At 46.4% G+C, this 20,308-nt stretch overlaps 1 protein-coding gene across 1 annotated transcript; it reads left to right on the forward strand.

The window, feature by feature from the left end:
• The first annotated feature begins 2,080 nt into the window (after nt 1–2,080).
• On the forward strand, nt 2,081–14,415 carry peli2 (pellino E3 ubiquitin protein ligase family member 2). Its single transcript, XM_035609412.2, has 6 exons — nt 2,081–2,641; nt 7,405–7,534; nt 9,851–9,952; nt 10,837–11,034; nt 11,179–11,367; nt 11,452–14,415. The coding sequence occupies exons 1-6, from the start codon at nt 2,565–2,567 to the stop codon at nt 12,028–12,030; spliced, it is 1,275 nt and encodes a 424-aa protein (XP_035465305.1). The 5' UTR covers nt 2,081–2,564; the 3' UTR covers nt 12,031–14,415.
• Nucleotides 14,416–20,308: the final 5,893 nt, after the last annotated feature.

Below are 20,308 nucleotides of genomic sequence, written 5' to 3' on the forward strand. Positions count from 1 at the left end.
TTGGTCTCATTTAACTTGTTGCAGGAAGCATCGACTCTGCATGCTTCTTGCCTGATAACCTTTGAATCCTAAACATAGATTTGCACTAACGCTATTACATTATTATTACTACTCGCAATGCCATGACCATCACTGTTACTTTACATATATGTAAAACTATATGTAAAGCATTGAGTTATGTTCCGCTACCTCCTCCTCTCTGTCTCTAACCCCAACGCTCCAGGCCGCTCCCACCCTGAGCCTGGTTCTGCTCGAGGTTTCCTTCCTGATTATAAGTTTTTTTCTCCTTGCCGCTGTCGCCGAGTGCTTGCTCATGTTGGGAGTAATTGGGTCTCTGTTAATATCATAAAGAGTACCATCTCGATTGAAAAGTGCCCTGACATAACCTCTGTTATGATTTTGCACTTTATAAATATAACCGACTTGACTTAACTTGACACTAGGCCAGCGCAACTTCAGCAAAGCAGCCCACTCCCTGCATCTGCTCTCCATCAGCATGGTATGTGCTAGAGAGTCTTTGATCCCCACCCCCCAACTCCATTGTGTGTGTGTGTGTGTGTGTGTGTGTGTGTGTGTGTGTGTGTGTGTGTGTGTGTGTGTGTGTGTGTGTGTGTGTGTGTGTGTGTGTGTGTGTGTGTGTGTGTGTGTGTGTGTGTGTGTGTGTGTGTGTGTGTGTGTGTGTGTGTGTGTGTACACGTACAGGAGGGTGAGTCAAACAGACACAGAAAAGACTGTAGTGCTCTTTTACACAGACAATGCCCAGTGGATGAAAGCAAAGCGGAAAGAGACAGTGACACAAAAGAGCAGTAAACAGTCATTATACCCGCAGCTTTGAGGCCAGCCCCCGGGCCTGTAGTTAAAGGACTAACGCTGCTTGATCCATGCGCACAAGTGCTGAAGACGCAGTTGACTCCTTTGTACTATTAATGGACACGTATGTGCAGCTATGAACAGAACCAACAAACTCCACGGGTTGGTCCAAGCTGCATTGCTTGCAGATACTGTATTAAAATACGCTGATGTTGTATGTTATTGTACTGCAGAGTTTAAGTCGTACAGTAGCACAGAGGAGTAGGGAGGCAAATACATCCATGGGCCCCAGTGACAGCCTACTACCTTTTGGTTTTTTTTATGTCAGATCTTATTGCACTTTGAAACCTAACACCAGTTCAAACTGAGGGCCATAATCGCAGAGGCTGTAGGACCACTGTGGGGGCCAGGAGCAGTGAGGGCACCTCCAGCCATGTAGATTCCTGAGAAAACAAGACGGGGTCATAAAGTGTTGATGAGGCTGCCAGACAGAAGTGGAGAAGTGGCACATTCACCAGAAAGGCGCGAGAACAACTGCACATGTAGGACACTGGAGGTTGAGAGGTTCTTGTCATCCTCACATACGGCGTATACATTTGGTTTCATTAGAAAGCCTGCAAGTCGTTCTCAGATGAAGCTGTTTCAGTAGGCAGTTAGGCAACCGGTAAGAATGTAATTACGAGATTGATTTGCACCGTCTCATATGGACATGCAGCCACACGAACAATGAAATATCACAGAGAAAATAAGCATACGCCCGCGGGCTTGCAACCAGCATGACATTGTCAAGGCGGGCCCATGCTAAAGTGGAAATAAAACTTCCAGGCATGCAGAGCTTATGTAATCAATCGCATGCATTCGCCAACTGCAGTGTAAGTCATAATCACATGAAGCTGCAGAAAGGGGTCCAGGGAGTCACCAACTAAATGAGCAAAATCTGATTCCACCACACGTTCACTCAGTCAGGAGATGTACCAGGGTGATCATTTGTTTTTACTAACGCTGCCCCACCTTCTGAAGGCTCACTGAGGCCCGCGCCACTCTACACCGTGGTCATATCTAATAAATGTATGTGCCTCTTGAGACAGAGGTTTGTTTCCCTGTATGGTGTGTATATGGAGAGCGCGTTGGGGAGATGCGTGTAAAAACCATATCCTTGTTAGGCACAGGAAACTGGAAGCGTCGCAAAACATTAGAGGAAAACGCACGGCCCCTTTAAGAATTCCCAGCTTGTACTCTTTGTTTACATAACACAAGGTGCGATCCACGGACCATGTGAGGGGGCGCGAGGGCAGCGTCGCACTCGCACTGCGACGATTTTGCCCACTGAGGAATTAATAAAACAGAAGCACGCGTTTCGTCGGCGGCAGTGAACAACTTCGAATGACCGCGCGCCAAACAACGGGGTCGGGAACACGAGTTTGACCTCGGAGTCGGTGCGGACTCCCCCCCCTGCAGAGAGCGAAGAAGTCGACAATGGTACGCCCCGGCCCTGCTCCTCGCCGTGCGCGCCTCGCAGCGGACTCGAGCGCCAAGTGAACTTACGATTGTGCCATGTCACGGTGAAGAAGTTCCCAGAGCGGTTAGTAACTCACCGGACACCGAGGGTCGAGAGGCCGCATGCCGGCGGGCAGACGGACGGACGGACGACCTGACATGAGCCCGCGTCGTGCTTCGCTCGAAGGGAAGTCTCCGCGGGACTTTTGAGGGGCGCTTGTTGTCGGTGTAGAGCTAACGTTCCGCGGCGGAGCCTCATGTTTTCGCCCGGCCAAGAGGAGCACTGCGCCCCGGCCAAAGACCCGGTGAAGTACGGGGAGCTCGTGGTGCTGGGGTAAGTGGGGCTGCTGGGGCTGCTGGGTGGTTTTGTATTTGCCGCTTGACTCGTGGCACCGCTGGACTCCGCGGGCACTTTCGCAGCGGACGTGAAAGCGAGCGCTCGTCTTGGGGAGGAAGTTGCGCTCCGGCGCAGCTGACGTAGCTACGCCACTGTGGCGTTTGAGTTTTTCTCGATCGATTCGGTGAAACCCAACCGCCGGTCGTGTTCAGAAGACGCGTCACTCCACCCATCAGACACGTGCGCCGCCTCGACCGTGTACAAGTTGCTCTCAGTCGCCTGTAACCGGGTCGTCGCACCTCAACGCGCCGCTGCCCGGTGAGTGGATACGGTCGGGCCGACCTGAGTGGGTCCGGTGGAAGTGATCTGACCGGGGCGCTCCCCTCCTCCCTCGCACCTTCAAGTTGGATTCGTGGGGTTTAAGGAATTCGGAAGTGGTGATTGCCCCCCCCCCCGGGCCCCTTCCTCAACACTATCTGTTGCTCAGACCACACAACTTCACATCTTCACAGCACCACCTCCGCAGGCCGTGGTGTGTTTCCACATCCGAGCGGCCAGAGTTCACGGATCGATTGTTGCTGCGTTGCAATGGTCTGACATCACATCACTCTGATGAGCCCCAATGAAAAGATCTTTCCCTTCTCCTCAGTGTGCTGGTCACACGGTGGAGCAGCGTCACTGCCATCAGCTTACCTGGCCAAGAGAGGGGGTAGAGATAGGACCAACTTCCACAATGTGGATACATTGTGGAATACAGAATTCTTCTTAAAGAAGTCTGGAAATGAATCATGGATTAAAATTACTAAACGTGTATATATATGTTCTTGCGTAATTGAGCAAACCAAACACGTCTACAAATCAAGGCACTTGATCATATTTGTATTCACAACAATATTGCCATGAACAGTGATCATTTATTTACAATTTTGCCCACACGGGCGGCAGACAGTAAAGGAAAAGTTTCCACAGTGTAAATGTTGTGGTAGACACACAGCATATATTGTCAGGCCGCCCGGCAGCCTCCATCACGGATCTCCAGCTCTTTCTGTGTGCACTTTTCTTTCAGACGTTTAAGTCAAAGTGCCCTTTGTATAAGGTAGTGATTACAATGAGCCCTTGTGGATGGTAATGCATTAAACGAGTCTCTGTCTATGTAGTTTCTGTCAGAACAACATCTTCGAACTGCTTGTTTTGTGCGACAAGCAGGCAAAATTCCAAAGATATTGATTTTACAGTAAAAACACACGGACACATGAGAAAACATGAGAAAACCCAACAGCTGAGAAGCTGGAGCCAATGGCTGCTTAGCATGTTTTTTGATTAATTGATCATTTGTTTCAAATCGACTCAAATACCTGGTTTCTGTTTACTTCATCTTTGATGATGAATAATAGATCCAGTTCAAAGCACCAAGCACCTTAGTTATTACTCAGTACTTTGGGTTTGTTTGATATGATAAACAAGCCTCTCTATAAAAAACAAACAGATTTATACTTTAATAAGGTTTCAGCAGTTTTGGTAATGGCACTTGTATATAAAAAATCTAAAACAATACTCATTCTTAAATCTGTGGAAGAGAAAACAAAACATGGCAGCTATAGACACTCACATGTATAGACTTTGCATGCCTCATCCTGCCACAGAGCAAATACTGCTGTGGCTTTTTCTTTGTTTATGTCAGAACTATTTCAAACCCACTTGTGTGGTTTTCTGGATTTGTTCAGGGAAAAAAAATCTGCAGCCAGTTATCACTGTAAACAATCATGTTCATATTGATCAACTGTCAAGACCAGCAGCTGCAGTGGATAATGGAAAACACCTTCGGTGTCGTCAGTCGTTGGAGTTTTTTCAGAACTGAAACTTTTTGAAAGTTACTACATCTTAAAAATCAATACTTTTTAGGTGTCTGTGCTGCTTGCATTACATTCCTACTGTGTTTCTTAAAAGCATTTCAAACGAGATGCTCATGAAGATTATACACATAGCGCGGTAGAGTGTGGTTTTGTCCCTCGCCCTCCACCCGTACACTCACAGTCATACTGCTTATTATAAGGGACAAAATCTGCTGACTGCTTATTACCCCGGGCTGAACATGTGGCATGTTTATAGCTGATGCTTTTGTGTTCTCTCTTGACATAAAGGCACATATTTGAATCAGATGTGATGGGTGTATAATCTCTGCCGTGTCATCACATCCCATTGATAAAACTGATGGTAGACAAGATAGCTGACGGCTTGGAACAAAGCTTGTTTGAGCAGCAGCTCCCTCAGTGGTTTGTTGCCATGACCGAGGTGGCTCTTATTACTTGCATGGCTGCCCCCCCCCCCCCCATCTCTGCCTGGGCGGATTGGTTCGGTGCTGGTCAGTGAAAGTGTGTGTGTGTGTGGGGGGGGGGGGGGGGGGGGGGGGGGGGGGGGTTGCTGTGTGTGCGTATCCTGGAAATGAAAGGATGGATTGATCAGGGTCCAGCCTTTGCCTCTCCTCTGCGCTCTCTGTCCATTGTGGCCGAGAGACTGGGCCTATTGATTGGACTTTATACACGTCTCTCTTAAGACACGCTCTGTGAAGGAAGTGTACAAATAGACTTTTTGGTACAAAGTGGCACTGATTATTGAGCCGTGATGCCTCTGTCGTTCTTCCGCGGAGAAGAAACAGCGCTGCTCTTTTGACTTCATCAACGCATGGTCAGAGCGTCGGAGGAGCTGGTGTGGTGTCCCGTTTGTCTTGTACAAGGTCAGATCAGTCAGACGGACACTTGAGGCCGCGGCAGCTTGAATCTGAGTCAGTTGACTGACGCTGTCCTCACTCACGCTGCCATCTGGCTGCCTCCCATGTACCGAAGGCCCGTAGTCTTACTTTGCAGCTGACCTCCGTGCCATCGTCAGTGACCCTTCAAGGCCACGCCGCCTCCGTGCTATGCTAATGAGTGTTACAGTAACTCAGCATATCTCCCCCTCATTCTGCAAACACTGGCCTTTCATGTTAGCATAAGAGGTAGGAGGTGCTGTTGGCTCCTTAGTGCAACCCTGGAGTGTAGGTGATATGCCAGAGTCTTCTAATCCCCGCTCCTAAGTATTGGAAGGTAAATCCGCTGTCTGTCTGTGTGTCTGGTACAGGTCAAAAGGGAAAGCAATCACAATTATTTGGAGTGCAGCTTTAGAGTGCCCGCCCTAGCTAATGTGGCAGTAGCGGTTTCAGGATGACAGAGTATTGTTCCTCGGTGTAATGATGAATAATAGAAGGCATGTGTGCCACTTCTCGGGGAGCCACGGTTTTAGTCTGCAGTCAGAATTCTTCATGGCGCAAGCGCTGAGCTGCATATCATCTGATTGTGAGCTGTGTTTGAGGTCTTAATAATATGTAGACTTCTTTGTTTTGGTAGGGGAGTGTCTTATACAGGCTAAATGGAATCAAATTAGTTTCAAAATGTCTTTATCAATAAGAGATTCCTTCCCATGTGGATCTTCTTTAGGATTAAGATCATACAAATGTTCATAGCCTCTGGTTAATAAACACCACAGGAACACATTTAACATTTGTTTCTTCTTATATCTTGTTGTGCTTTTCATCTCATTTTAAAGCAACATGTTATAACTCTCATTAACATTAGAAGTAAAACCTGAAGAGAAGGGATAATCTAAACCTTTTTTGTACACTATTATTTTGTTATATTTACCTCCTGCTGTCTGTGTATTAGTTGGCGTTCTGTCCACAGTCTCACCCAGGGCCTCTCCAGCTCTCTGTGGGTGGCTTGTGCTACAGGCCAGCTTTGCACTGTGCTGACAGGGACCATGTGTTTTCATGCCTGGCCAGCCGTGTGGACACACGAGACAGGTGGACTTGCTTGGGGGGGAAGTTGCAAGGAGCAGAAGGAGGCCCTTGTTGCTACCATTGCATTTGTGTCGCAACAAACAGTAGAAATACCAGACCATGTACAGGTTTGTGGAGTTTGTTCCATTACCAAACGCTCTGCTATGCAAACTCGAGGCTTTTTAAAAGAGTTATTTCCGCTGTGTTAAGTGTCTGTTCATCACACTGTGGTTGCATGTGAGTGTGTGACAGACGGTCTGTGTGTTGGATGGGAGTTGAGCATGGGGTGTCCCAGCTGTAGGAACCAGCCGGTGGATGGGGAGAGGACCAGTCCTACCGGAAGGGGCTTCTCCATTCACAAGCAGCAGCTGAGGCTAGATGCCTCACAGCCGATTGAAGGGCAAAACCAGAGTCTAGTATTGAGAAGTGAAAATAAGACGAGGCTCTTAGATGCTTCTCTTGATCGTGCCGGGGGCTTTGAAATTGAGATCTTAGAGCTTTTCTGTATCCGTGTATAAAATTTCCGCTTTGAGAGACAGTGTTTTAGTGGTGCGAGCCAGACTGTGTGTACCCAGAGAGATAGCAAACCTGACGTGCGTCTTAAAACCCGTTCCTGCCCGGGACACGGAGCAAAAAGAACAGCTGCAGTTAACACAGAGCTCGCTCACTGAAATCACAAGCACCAGAGTGCATTATGTAACAGTCAACATTATCCAAGGTAACGCTTAAGTTGCTAACAGGGCGCATTAGATTTCCAGTGATGTAATGCACAGCAAAGCTCCTTTTCAAAATGCACAAATGTTTCTAATTCTCTGTGTTTACTGGTTATGGATTACAAGAATTTTGCCCGTAGAGCTCATTAGACACATCTTTATGGAGCCATGAAACACAAAAAAATAACAGTCAATGTTGTTGTCCTTTCCCTCCACCTCAACCCCTTCTGTGACAGGTACAATGGCTCTCTGCCCAATGGAGATCGAGGTAGACGGAAAAGCAGATTTGCGCTGTACAGGAGGACCAAAGCCAACGGTGTAAAGCCGAGCACTGTGCACATCCTCAACACACCGCAGGCCAGTAAGGTACAGAACAGATCAGAGGATGAATGAGTGATTCGATAAAGAGACACACGGGGGAACGTGACATATTCCTGCTTGACTTGTAACATGTGACATTTTGAGACATACATTTATACAAACATGCAAAATAATAACTGAAATGTAGAGGGGATGAGACATGATGTCGGTGCTGTGAAGTAGCTTTGAATTTACTTTTGTCATGGAAAGTACATCGTGACTTTTTCAGAGCAGCACTGTTTTCTTTTTACTTATTCCAGTAGCTCATGGAACACGCAGTAAGCCCCTTTACATTGTTGTTGGCAGACCTTAATGTTGACATTTCCACTACAATAACTGCTGTTTCCTAGCCGGGCCTCATGGCCTTTTCTTTGTACCAGCGTGCCTGCCAGAAACTGCCCCATCCAGTATAACATGTCTGCCTCCCTGCATTCCTGCCATCGGTTCCCAAGCAAAACTGCTAAACAAGCTCGAGGAGCTGCTTAGCTCGGCACCTCTCTGGGGCCAACGTTTCACACATTTGTTGAGAGTTCAGCTTGCTCTGGTTCGGGTTACTCTCACCCTGCTTGACTCCTGATATCTTTCTTTTTTTGTAGACTGTACGTGGTTCCATTTAAGTTTGAGCTGAATGTCCCTGCTGCTTGTACAAGTTGTTTATAACTTTACGCACAGTTAGTCACAGGCAGTTACAGAGATGGGAACTGCTGTTTCCTTCCTTCCCCTTTTACCACGGTTCCTCTCTGCCACCCTGCTGTCAGGCCTGGGAACAGGAGGGTGACCCGAGGAGGAAGTTGTTGCGGCAGGCTGGCCCTCCACTCCCGCCCGCACAGGGGCAAAAATAGCCATGGTGTGCATGATTTGAGGAGGGCCTTCTTTTTTTTATTATACTCAACCTTCTCCTGTTCCCTCACAGTGTAGCAGTCTCTTACAAATATACCGAGAGTGCTGTGTGGCTGAGAAGCTGAGAGGGAAGGCTCACGTGTCTCTGCACACTTTGGTGTTCATGACCGATAACGAGGAGCTCCCGTGATGCCACTGCCAGCTTCCCCTTTTTAAATCCTGCCCCTGCTCTGCCCCATCTCCCCACGCGATCTCAATTACTCCTTTTATGCGTGTGATTGTTTGCATTGGATTTGTTTTGAGGCTCGGTTGGCTGATGCTTGTGTTTTTATTGTTACTCCTTCAGCTCAGGGAGGGCGTGTGACATTTTGGAGGTGTGGCGCTTATAAAAATATGCCTTTCTGTTGTGGAGTGTGTGTGTATGACCTTCTTTTAGCCATTGAACAGGTGGGGCACCATTTGTTTGTAGCGTCGCAGCCGAGACGGGTCTGCATGTAATGATGACATTTGTCCCCGTCTGTCTCTGATGTTACAGCAGAGTGTGGCAGCGCTCATGACCCACTTTCTCTCTCTCTCACTCTTTCCCTCCTGCACGTGACAGAGAGAGAGAGAGAGAGAGAGAGAGAGAGAGAAGGGGAGGGGGTGTTTTGAAAATGGAATTTGCAGATTAGAGTGGGATGATAGTGGCATGTGGTAAAGTGTTGATGGGAGCCGAGCCTGAGTGGCTTTAACCCACACTGACTGAGGACACTGACCTGGTGGACGTGCTCGTGTTAACCGAGGCCCGAGTGAGCAGTTTTCAGTCACTGTCATGGAAGTATGACTTTACACCCTCTGTTTTTGTTCTTCTCAGTTGTAAATAACAGGGTTAAGATTCAAACAAATACACAATTGTTTCTGAGCATCTAAAATGGAGAAGTAAGGAAACGTTGCTCACTCCGCTTTTAGTTTGAAAACTCCGGGACTGCATTGTTGTACAGATGGGAAAAGGAGATAGGTTTTGAAAACGATGACGCCGTCACCCGCTTCCTGGTTGGTTCTTATCAGTCATGAGTCGTCTACCATCGGTGAAGGCAAAACATTGTAAACACTTTCTATAGTACTTAGTTTCACCTTATCAAAACTCACACAGAGCTAAAACACTGGTCTGGAAGGAGATGGTTTTTAGAAGTAAAACGTAGTTGTATGGATGCATCCTCAGGATCTGCCATACACTTTAATAGCCGGGCTGCGTTTGGTTGCATAAGGTATTAAGTAGAATCGTTCCTGTTTGTGAATCTCTGAAGCCCTCACATCCGGTGTTAAAGCCACAAACCTAGACATCAAAGTCCCCTGACTTCACTGTAACACACAACACTTCTTTGTTGGCTCTGTGCTCTTACTTCTATCGTCAAGATTACGTGTACGTGATTGTGTTAAGCATGGTGTCAAACAATGTATTGCATGTGTGTGTAATAACGTTGTTCATTTGTTGTGTTTCAGGCCGTGAACTGTAAAGGCCAACACAGTATCTCCTACACACTGTCCAGGAACCAAACGGTGGTGGTGGAGTACTGCCATGACAAAGACACAGACATGTTTCAGGTAAAAGTCAGTTCACTGAGGGGAGACCTGTAGCAGAATGAGGAGGGAGAATGATCCCAGTGCCCTGTGCACCGAGACCCTGGTGTGGCTCCCGACTGGCTGGGCCCATCGCTGCATGTCATTCCCCTGCTCTGTCTCTCTGCACTTCCTGTCTGTAAACAAAGGAACAAAATATTTTTAAAAAAAACACTTAAATACTTAAGAAAATACTTTCAGAAGGCCAGTTTCGATGACACTGTTGCCTGTAAGGATCATTTCGTATCCTCTAGATTCTATTCATTGCACATGATCTTTCCCCTCGTGAACCTCATCATCCACACGAGATAGTGTGTGTGTCTTGTGTGTGAATGCTCAGCTGTTCTTTCCGTAGCATCAATCTGAATGTACAGCATGGGGATGATGATGATGACCAGAGGGAAGTTAACACTAAAGACACCAGCTATACATTCAGGGCCTGTATTAAGTCTCTGTGTGTTAAAAACCACACCGAATAAGTGGAAATAAAAACACAGCAGAGAAGGATATGCGTCATAGAAATAGAACATCAGGACAATTTGAGAAAAAAACATAGTAAAAAGAGGAAACAAAAAGGGGGAAATGCCTTTTTTACCTCTGTTTGTTCAGCTTGAGGATTGTTTGGATATTTTTCAGCGTTGAACTGACTTTAAAAAAAAAAGCCTGAAATGTTCTTTTTGAAAATAGAAAAAAGAAGAGAATAGAAACTTGTGATCCCTTCAGAGATGTACTGAGATAACAACACCCTGCTGTACAGAACTTTGTGTCCCGAAGTGAAAAGTAACCCCTGCCAGTGCATATTGACAAGAGATCACAAGAAACCATTTAACAATATGGCATGATATTGATGAATGATTGTCTCTTTTTAGATTGGGCGTTCCACGGAGAGTCCCATAGACTTTGTGGTGACTGACACAATAGCAGGAGGCCAGGAGGGAGAGGAGACTCCCATCACACAGAGCACCATCTCCCGCTTTGCTTGCCGAGTCGTCTGCGAGCGCAACCCCCCCTTCACCGCCCGCATCTATGCAGCGGGGTTTGACTCCTCCAAAAACATCTTCCTCGGGGTAATTACTAGTTAGTGCACAATGGTAGATGTATCTATCTATCTCTGTAAGCACATAAACAAAAGCATTTTCTTCTTATTTAAAGAAAAAAAAAAAAGTACACATCAGTTTGCATCATCATCTGTGCCCTTGTGTGGCCGACAGGAGAAAGCTGCAAAATGGAAAAACCCGGATGGTCACATGGACGGCCTAACAACCAATGGCGTGCTGGTAATGCACCCCAAGGGAGGATTCACAGAAGAGTCCAAGCCCGGCGTATGGAGAGAGATCTCCGTTTGTGGGGACGTTTACACACTTAGAGAGACCCGCTCAGCACAGACCCCGGGGAAACTGGTCAGTATCTTGACACGTGCAGCAGAGTGAAGCGTCACTGGGTCGTGGCTGAGGCATCAACTAAATGTGTGTCTGCCTCTGCAGGTGGAGAATGAGAGTAATATACTGCAGGACGGCTCCCTGGTGGATCTTTGTGGAGCCACCTTGCTGTGGCGCACCGCAGAAGGCCTCTTCCACACTCCGACCCAGAAGCACCTGGAGGCTCTCAGGCAGGAGATCAATGCGGCGCGGCCCCAGTGTCCCGTGGGTCTCAACACGCTCGCCTTCCCCAGCATGCAACGCAGCCGCGCCCTCTCCTCCCTGGAGGACAAGCAGCCCTGGGTCTACTTGGCATGTGGCCATGTGCACGGGTACCACAACTGGGGCCACCGGTCAGAGCAGGAGCCCAACGCCCAGCGCGAGTGTCCCATGTGCCGCGTGGTGGGGCCGTACGTACCGCTGTGGCTGGGCTGCGAGCCGGCCTTCTACGTGGACACGGGTGCGCCCACGCACGCCTTTGTGCCGTGTGGACACGTGTGCTCGGAGAAGTCCGTCAAGTACTGGGCGGAGATCCCCCTGCCCCACGGCACCCACGCTTTTCACGCCGCCTGCCCCTTCTGTGCCACGCAGCTCAGCCTCACTCAGGGCTGTTCCAAGCTAATCTTCCAGGGCCCGGTGGACTGAGCGGAAGGGTCCCGTTCTGGCAGGGAAGATTAGATGGGAATGCCAACATGCTGTGAAACTGTTCAGATTATTTTGTGCTTTCTTTTGTTCATGTAAGCCAGCTGTGGGTAGGAGTAAGTCTTCCAAACCTCTGGTCATATACTGTGGATTGTGCACAACAGAGAGCCATTACAGATGGTCCAGGGCCTCTTGTGGCTGTTTGGATGGCCACTGTGGGCTACATAGATGTGGGGCATATAGGACCACAGATCCCCAGCTCTGCCAGACTGAAATACTGTTTTCAGCTGTCCTGCCAACCAACCGCTTTAAATACGGCTCCAGCACTGGGCTGTTTAAACTACAATGCCTGTTGGTTTTCCGTCAGAGGGCAGTAGGATTAAGGTTGTAGAAGGAACAAATCCTTTTTACTCATGAATCAGACTCGACCAGATAATAGCAGGAAGGGGTAGTTGGATCTGTTGAGAGAGGGAAAGGGGGGGGGGGGGGGGTTTGGCTAGTTCCTGAAGGGTCTGAGACAAAGTTTTTACAAAGCCAGACAGCTGGACTGTCGGCTGGGAGAAAAACCAGGAGAAGCTTGTAATGGATAAGTAGTGAAGTGCTCCCTATTGACCCCTCGGCCTTAACCCATAATCTTAACCATGTAACTCTCCAGAGGTGGCTTCCATTTACTGAACAAACTTTTACGCGGGGGGGGGGGGGGTGGGGGGGTGGTTATTTTTCATTTGATGCTGGGGGAATATTTTTTCACAAATGAGAAAATCTATTTTATTGAAGGCAGAGGAACACGTCATTTTGCATACAGAAGACATACGGATACGACAACCCACAAGGATTCTTCCCCACATTTTTATCAGACAGAGGAGGTATTTTACTACACCGAGGCCCTTGTACTGTTTCCTATTGCAAATGTTAATATATTTTTTTCTCCTGCATAAATAATGTGTGTGAGAATGTTTTGAGTGTGTGTGTGTGCGTGTGATTGTGTGCGCGGGTTGGGCTGTGTGGGTGCCCTGGGGCCTTTTGTTTGAATCGCCCCGCATCATCTCATGCTCATGCCCCCCCCCCCTGTGATCTCGCCCACCTCCCGAACAAGAGAACACAGGAATGAAACCGAGCTCGCAGGGTTTGACAATGAATGTACCGAAACACACCGACTCTCCTCACTGGTGGCGTTTCAATCGTACAACTCGCTTTCTCCACAACTGCGCCTGTTGAAGCTACAGGTCAGGCCTGTGTGCAGCGACACGCAACCTCGGAACTGTACAACCACACATGACGTAACCACACGTGCTTGCAAGTCCGCTAGCTTGCGACGTCCCTACCCCACACACACACGTACTGTATTCAGTCTGAACTGTTGTTAGCTTTATCCCACGCTGGGTCTGATCCAATGATTTATACGCTCTCAAACCTGGCCACGGTCTCAGCAGCATTCAGAGATTAAACCAAATATAAGGAGGAGCTGTTTTTCCCTCCACATGCAAGATGTAAACCCAAAACCGCTGCTACAGTGGAGCGTCGACAGCTCTGGATTACAGTCGGGGCTGCTCACTTGCATGCAGCAGCTCCGTGGGGAATAATGATATTATCACACACACTGCCAAATTTGGTAAGTTCTGTTGTGTGCGAAGGATGAGTCAAGTTGTCCAAAACAAAGCAGCAGATGAATTGAAACTAAAGAATCTGGGACGAATCTGGGCATTATTCTGAGGAGTTGGCCTTGGCAGACATGCGCCCACATGTCAAAGTGTAGTCAAAAGCATTAATTGTGACACTAGATTATCAAATACAATAGTGAGCATTAAAATAAGATGGTGACAAGTCAAGTTTCTGTTCTAGCGTTGAAATGTTCTCCCATGTTTCGGTAGGATGAATAAAATTGAGAGGTGTTGCTGTGGGGCAGAGTCCCGCCACGATTAAAGGCTCCTAGACGTCACCAAGATAGTATCTCAACAGCAGTGGTGGAGCAGGAGTATTTTTCTTTCTGGTTCCTCCTTCAGAGAAGGATTCTTATAAAGTATCTGCAGCGTTACGCTTCACTCACACCACAGGATTTTTTCCAAATTGTTTGATTTCTCCAGATTTTTTTTTTAATGTAATTGCTGCACAGGGTCAAGTACTAAGCCACATACTGTACAGTAGCATTCCTTTCTAACACGTTGAGCTCCCAACACTGTGCCCGTCGCTTAAGACCGCGTTCTGTAACAGCTGCAGAGTAGCTGCCTCAAACATTCCTCCTTGGTAAACATGGGTGGGGCCCTTGGTTCACCCAAGGGCTTGTTCTATGATTTTGTCTCCGACAGGAACTCTGTACACAAGCCATAGAACGCACTGATGCTCCCAAATGCCTCTTTTGCAAAGAATAAAATATTTTTTAAAAATGTGCGACAGTGAGTTGGTTGTCTCTCTGATTTTAGGGCCTTAGACTTTTCATACTCGGGTTGACGTCCTCTGGGACACTGAGGCAATTTTAAAAATGATCCACAGATTAAAAGAAAGTATATGCAATTGTTGAGAATTTGCTCCTTTTTTTTTTATTCTTCTGCAGCCTTTGAACTCCAGATGTCTCCGCTGTGTTCACACCACGCTGTGTATGTTTAATCTCAGTTACATACAGGTTTCATCATTCTCCGCTATCTTAAAAAACATGGCTCTGATTGTTGATAAGCTCGATCAAACGGTAGTTTGTTTGTTTTTTCAAGATAAGGGAAAGAATTTTCTTGAAGTTTTATTTTATTCGCATTGCATAATATATATTATCAACTTCATCTTAATATTTATCATAGTAGATGATTGCACGAGTGACGCTGCCTGGTGCAGAGAGTGTAGTTTCCCCTGAAGCCACAGGAGGGCACTATTTCCTCAACAATGGAGATGTTGGCACCAAACCGAAGAGCCTGCGGCATCCGACAGCCGAGAGCACGGAGCAAAGGAATTGAAGTTTGATGGGGTTTTTCTGTTTTAATGGAAAAGACATAAGTGTAAAAAAACATCCCAAATACATCTGAAACCAGATAAATTGAATTAACTAAACTGACATGCCTATGTATATACGCCTGAAAATCCTTTTTTGTGCGATTATTCTAGCAGGGGGATGCATGTGGGCTATATATTTCATGTTGGACGTTTACTGATTAATCTTGTACATTAAATATGTCCATGCATCTGCATTTTTTTTCAAATTAATTATACTGCTCTTAGATTTATTTCAGATTTAAATCCATGCGTTGTACATTGAAACACCAAATACGAGCATTTGTGAGCAATTCTTTGCTTTTATTTTTCTGTGCAAACATTTTTTTTTTCCTCACACAACGACGCTGATGACATTTCCCATCACTTGCATGTGACTCCGTCTCCTCTATAATAAGGGCACATGAAAGGGATTTAAATACATAACGTGTCAGTTAGGCGTTGGGGGGGAGCGGAGCTGTGGGACGCCCTGCTTCCTAATTAACATTTGTGCAGCGGATGTGAGATGGGTTCATGTGTCGGCACACCCGCCCGTTTTTCTGAATGACAGAAAAGACACTGAAGGTGACAGCATGCTAATTCTGAGATCGCTCAGTGGCCCCCCTGCCTTAAGAAGGGCAGGGTTATGCAAATAAAATGCAATGGTACAATTTAAAAAAAAAAAAAAAAAAATCTTCTATTTTCTCGAACCAGCTTCCTGGATGAGAAAGTGGGATGCATGTGCTATACTGATGCCGGGCTAGATTGATATGAACCAGACTCCATTATCACCTTTGTGATCCTAATTAACTTCTAACCGAGTCAGAAACAACACCGCGGAACTTCATTTCACAGGATCATATTTGAGCTGCATTTATATTTGTACTGGAGAATTTGTGTTTGGGTAGATCACACTTTATTCAGCAGATGCTATACGCTATATTCACCTTATATCTCGGGCAACAACAACATATCTCGATCATTCAATCTGGACATGAGGAAAACGGCACAGACTAGAGGTGCAGCGATGACCTTTGGTCTGTCAAGTGAAGTGTGCAGCGATGGTGTGTCGGTGGATACACTGGATAAACTTTCGATATCAAAGGGGTTCTGCAGCAATTTCGTAGTTAGTTAGTTGGGGGATTCACAAGAGAGAAAAAGAATGATAATAAAAAGTGAGAACAGACTTTTAGATCCTATAAGGATCGAGCCAGGCTCCGTCCACACCCAGAAATCCCATGATGCACCTCAGTAGCACTGCCATCTCTGGCTGAGGAGAACCCTCCTATGGGGTTAGTCAAAAAAAATTAGAAGCATAAAAAGACAGTTACCTGCTTAATCATAAGTGTACAATGTGTATTACAGTTTGAGAACTATCTTCAAAACAGTAGCTTCAGAAATGTGCCGCTGCCTGGTTCAGTATTTACTCTGTATCTGCTGGTTTTCTGTCTGAAGCTCGGCTGGTGGACGACAGTCGATAAAACCCTGCAAGAATTCCATCACGGAACCATTGACATACTGTTTAGATTCACCCATCTGTATTGTGTAACAGTTGACCGTCACCCAGCTGTCCCACTGTAAAGAGTTACCCCCAACCTGTTGCATTTAAAGGGTTCGTCCTTAGTTTTATAATTCTTCCCCGAGACCTAACATGTGAAAGGCCACAGGTGGCTGTGGGCCGCGTGCCAAGCTATCGGCTGGACACCTTCTCTGGCAAGGTGAAGGCTGTAATATTTACCTCAATTACCCAGCGTGCAACCGAGGCAAATTATACAGATCATCATCTGTAACTGGCAGATAGTGTTCTTCTGCTTCGCCTAAATTAAGCAACAGCGCACACACACGACCCTCGGGAGCGAACTTTTTTTTTAATCTCCCGGCAAATTGGACCGCTGTGTGCACCATGGTGGCACATATTTGGATGCTGCTAATGATTCCTCAATTATTTCTGTCTTGCGTGGTCAGTCACTATTTGTTTCCATCGTTTGCTGCACTGATATTTTGGCTTCATGACGGGTCTACCTCTTCTTCATCCAGGCCAAAGGTCAAACACCTCACAAACGACCAATGCACACTTTTGAGTCACGCAGTTTGGTCTCGCCAAACAAAATCGTCGCACCCTTTATTTCTGTACTTCTCCGCTGTAGCTGTGAGCAAGGTTTGCAGCAGTAACATTACAACATTTCAGAGCTGTATGCAGTGCAGTTTGAAGAGGATTATGATCATATCAGGCCCTATTTACTATTTCACGTGGCTCTTGATGATACTTTGTACTCGGCCTACTCAGCTTATTACTTTCTCAATGAATAACAAATGAGTTGTTGAATAAAAGGCAAATAAACACGGGCCAAAGAGAAGCTGATGCAAATATTTTATGAGGCCATATGAGGGGGAAAGTGGGTCTGGAAAATCAAGCATTAAATTCCAACATGAAAGTGGGACAGAGTCTACCTCTTTGAACCCGTCACGCACTCTTTCTCTCATCTGCTCTGATGGAGGCACATGCAGCGTCTTGCCTACTCATCCAAACAAGGGGCCAAATTACTTTAATTATGGAGTAATTGCAGTCTTGTGTTAATTAAATCTTTATCAGTAGAAGTAAGTGGATTGCTCCCACATGGAAACCAAGCAGCTACAACGCTGTCTTTCTTCACCCCCCTCCCTGCTAAATTTTTCAGTCTGAGGCCATCTCACCCGGCTCCCCGTCTCCCTCACCCCCGGGTCTCACACTGAAACGATTGGGATTAGCGTCAGTTGGGAAAGGGTGCTGTTTCACCGACTCTGTCAGTGGCCAGCTGTGTCTTAAAAACCGCCATAACAAACACGGTGGCAGTGGCGCGAGGGAGTGTCCTCCACTGGAAGATGAGATACAAGACTTATCTTAGGTTCCTGGTGTTTGACAAAATTGAATCCTCTCATTTTAATTGCTCTCAACTAGGTGCGCTGCTCCGGGCGACGGACACAGGAGCTCTCTGTGTTGTCCCCTTGTTTCCCTCTGCAGACCATTTTGTTCCATTGTGCAAAATGCCGATTATGGCTTGCTTTATCCTTGTCATCTATCTTATTTGGGATCATTTAGATAGCCACATGTTACAAAGGAACAGCAGTAGGCCTTGTTATTACGTGTGTTTGAGTCCCCCGCTTCATGTAATGAAAACAGGATCACAGAGGAGAATTAATCTCTCTGAGGACGTGTCCACTGGTTCAAGGCCTCACTGCGTGTACACTTTGCGGAAAATGTAAGAAGATTGGCTTGTTTTGTTGACCTCTAATGGCCAAGCATTTGATATAAGGTTTGGAATATTAATTCAGCACATGCGTCTTGCAGCATTAGCTCAACAGTTTTTGCTCCATGTTTAGGAGAATGATAGAAAGTGGATCTCCAGAATGACTGTGGCTGTGAACGAGTTGATGATACATTTCACATTATAGGTCACAGTCTTTATTGCCAATTGTACATTTGTCATTAGCTCCAATAGAACAAAAACCTCAAATCTAAATGATTGTTTTCACTGTCTACCATGTCATAATGTGACCTAAGATATTGTGTATTCTATTTACATGTTTCTTATTGATTTAGCCTATCCTTCTCCAACCAGGCTCTGTTGCGCCTTTGCGGTGCTTCACAGTTGCCCAAAGGGGAAATGCCACAGTTTTTGATCTTCCAGCATATACAGATTGTAAAATTTCAGCTTATGGCCGCTGTCAGCGAGCAAATGTTTAGTAGTGGAAATGTTTATGGGACAGTGAACGGGTGTGATATGGCTGTGAAGCAGATTCAAAAGGGCTTAAGTGGATTACACCTCATTTCAAGGATGCTTAAGGTAAGATTAAAACAGATATGTGGTAAGTGAGGAAAATACAAAATCAAATAGATTGAATTTCACTCAGCGGCCTCGTAAGCCACTTGCTCACGCATGGATATCCTGTTTGTATTTGTGAGCTAAAAAAATCAGCAAATGGTGTGAGACAATATGTAGATTGTTAATGTAAAAAAAACAAAAAACTCCACAAAGGAACCACACAAACACACACACACACACACACACACACGCTTCAAACAACAGTTTTGCTCTGTTGGACCGTCACAATTCACCATTAATGCCCTTTCTTATCTCATGCAACAAATCCCCAGAGCCGGAACATTAGAACTCTCTAATCACACATACTGGCACATATTGAGTGTGTGTACATGCACTCTAGCACCACACACACACACACACACACATACACACACACACACACACCTCACATATAATCTGAAAAGATAATGAATTTAATACCACTGCTGTTACAGTCAACTAATGTTTGTTAATAGCCTGGTGCCATATGGAACGAGGGCCTCAGCCATGTGGGTAATTCCTCTTTTTGGACAAGCTGTCAATAAAAGGGCCTTGCATTTTCTGGACGCATGGGGTAGAAGAGGGGGGCTTGCAGGATGTGCTTAATCCAGCACACTCTCTAATGATCCCTCCGCCTCCAATAGGAGCCACAAGCCTCTGTGAATATGCTTGCAGCAGTGTTTTATCTCTCCTATCACAGCTAGAATGCGTGTTCATATTCTCACGCCATTGAGCATTTGTGTGTGCATGCTGTACAGTTAGGCTGGGTGCAAGGAGTCTTGGTTGTCTGCACGGCGAGGGTTTGGGGATGGGGGGGGTGGAAGCAGTAGTTTTAGAGAGAAGACTTTATGACGTGCCTGATTACCCCCCACCTCCCGCCATCTTCCCAAAAGCACTGCTTCTCCTCCCCACATCCCTCTGCCAGCACTGCAGCCCAGCGGATAACCAAGCGTGGATTAGAAGTGACATCACACTGAAGAGACGACTGAGCCCGAGTGTGAGGAAGCGTGGGTACTTGGGTGTGTGTGTGTCAGATGGGAGTTATGTGTGTGTGTTCAAGACTGATTAGACGGTGAGGGTGGTGGTGAGAGGGAAGCGAGGATTAGGAGAGCCATCCGAGAGTTGGCTAGGTGCTGACACCACTCCACCTCACCAAGGGCTCAATTTACTGAGGGATCAGACTCATTTATGGTGGGCTGGGATTATTATCAGTTCAATAGGGCAATTTCTTTATTACAGTCACCCTTCAACCTGTGAAATATGGACACTTGTGAGACATTTAGGAGTGCAAGGATCCTGTTTCAGTTATAATCTAGTGCCTCGCTGCTTCAATTATTGGTATATGAGCAGCAGGTATAGTACGCTATAATGGTTTCTCTTACTAAAAGATCTAAATGTAATACTTCAGAGGGAAGTTTCAGTGTCTCTCTACAGGCAGAGTACAACAAAATGCTCTTTATTAGCTTTTAGGAATTTCAGACAAA

Source organism: Scophthalmus maximus, chromosome 15 (genome assembly GCF_022379125.1).
Source record: "Scophthalmus maximus strain ysfricsl-2021 chromosome 15, ASM2237912v1, whole genome shotgun sequence".
Classification (NCBI taxonomy): Eukaryota; Metazoa; Chordata; class Actinopteri; order Pleuronectiformes; family Scophthalmidae; genus Scophthalmus; species Scophthalmus maximus.

Excerpts from the sequence above, each read along its gene's own strand:
- peli2 (XM_035609412.2), top strand. The coding sequence starts at position 2,565 with ATGTTTTCGCCCGGCCAAGAGGAGCACTGCGCCCCGGCCAAAGACCCG. Across the intron at positions 2,642-7,404 it reads GGGGAGCTCGTGGTGCTGGG|GTACAATGGCTCTCTGCCCA; the intron begins GTAAGTGGGGCT and ends CTTCTGTGACAG. Across the intron at positions 11,035-11,178 it reads CCAAAAACATCTTCCTCGGG|GAGAAAGCTGCAAAATGGAA; the intron begins GTAATTACTAGT and ends TGTGGCCGACAG.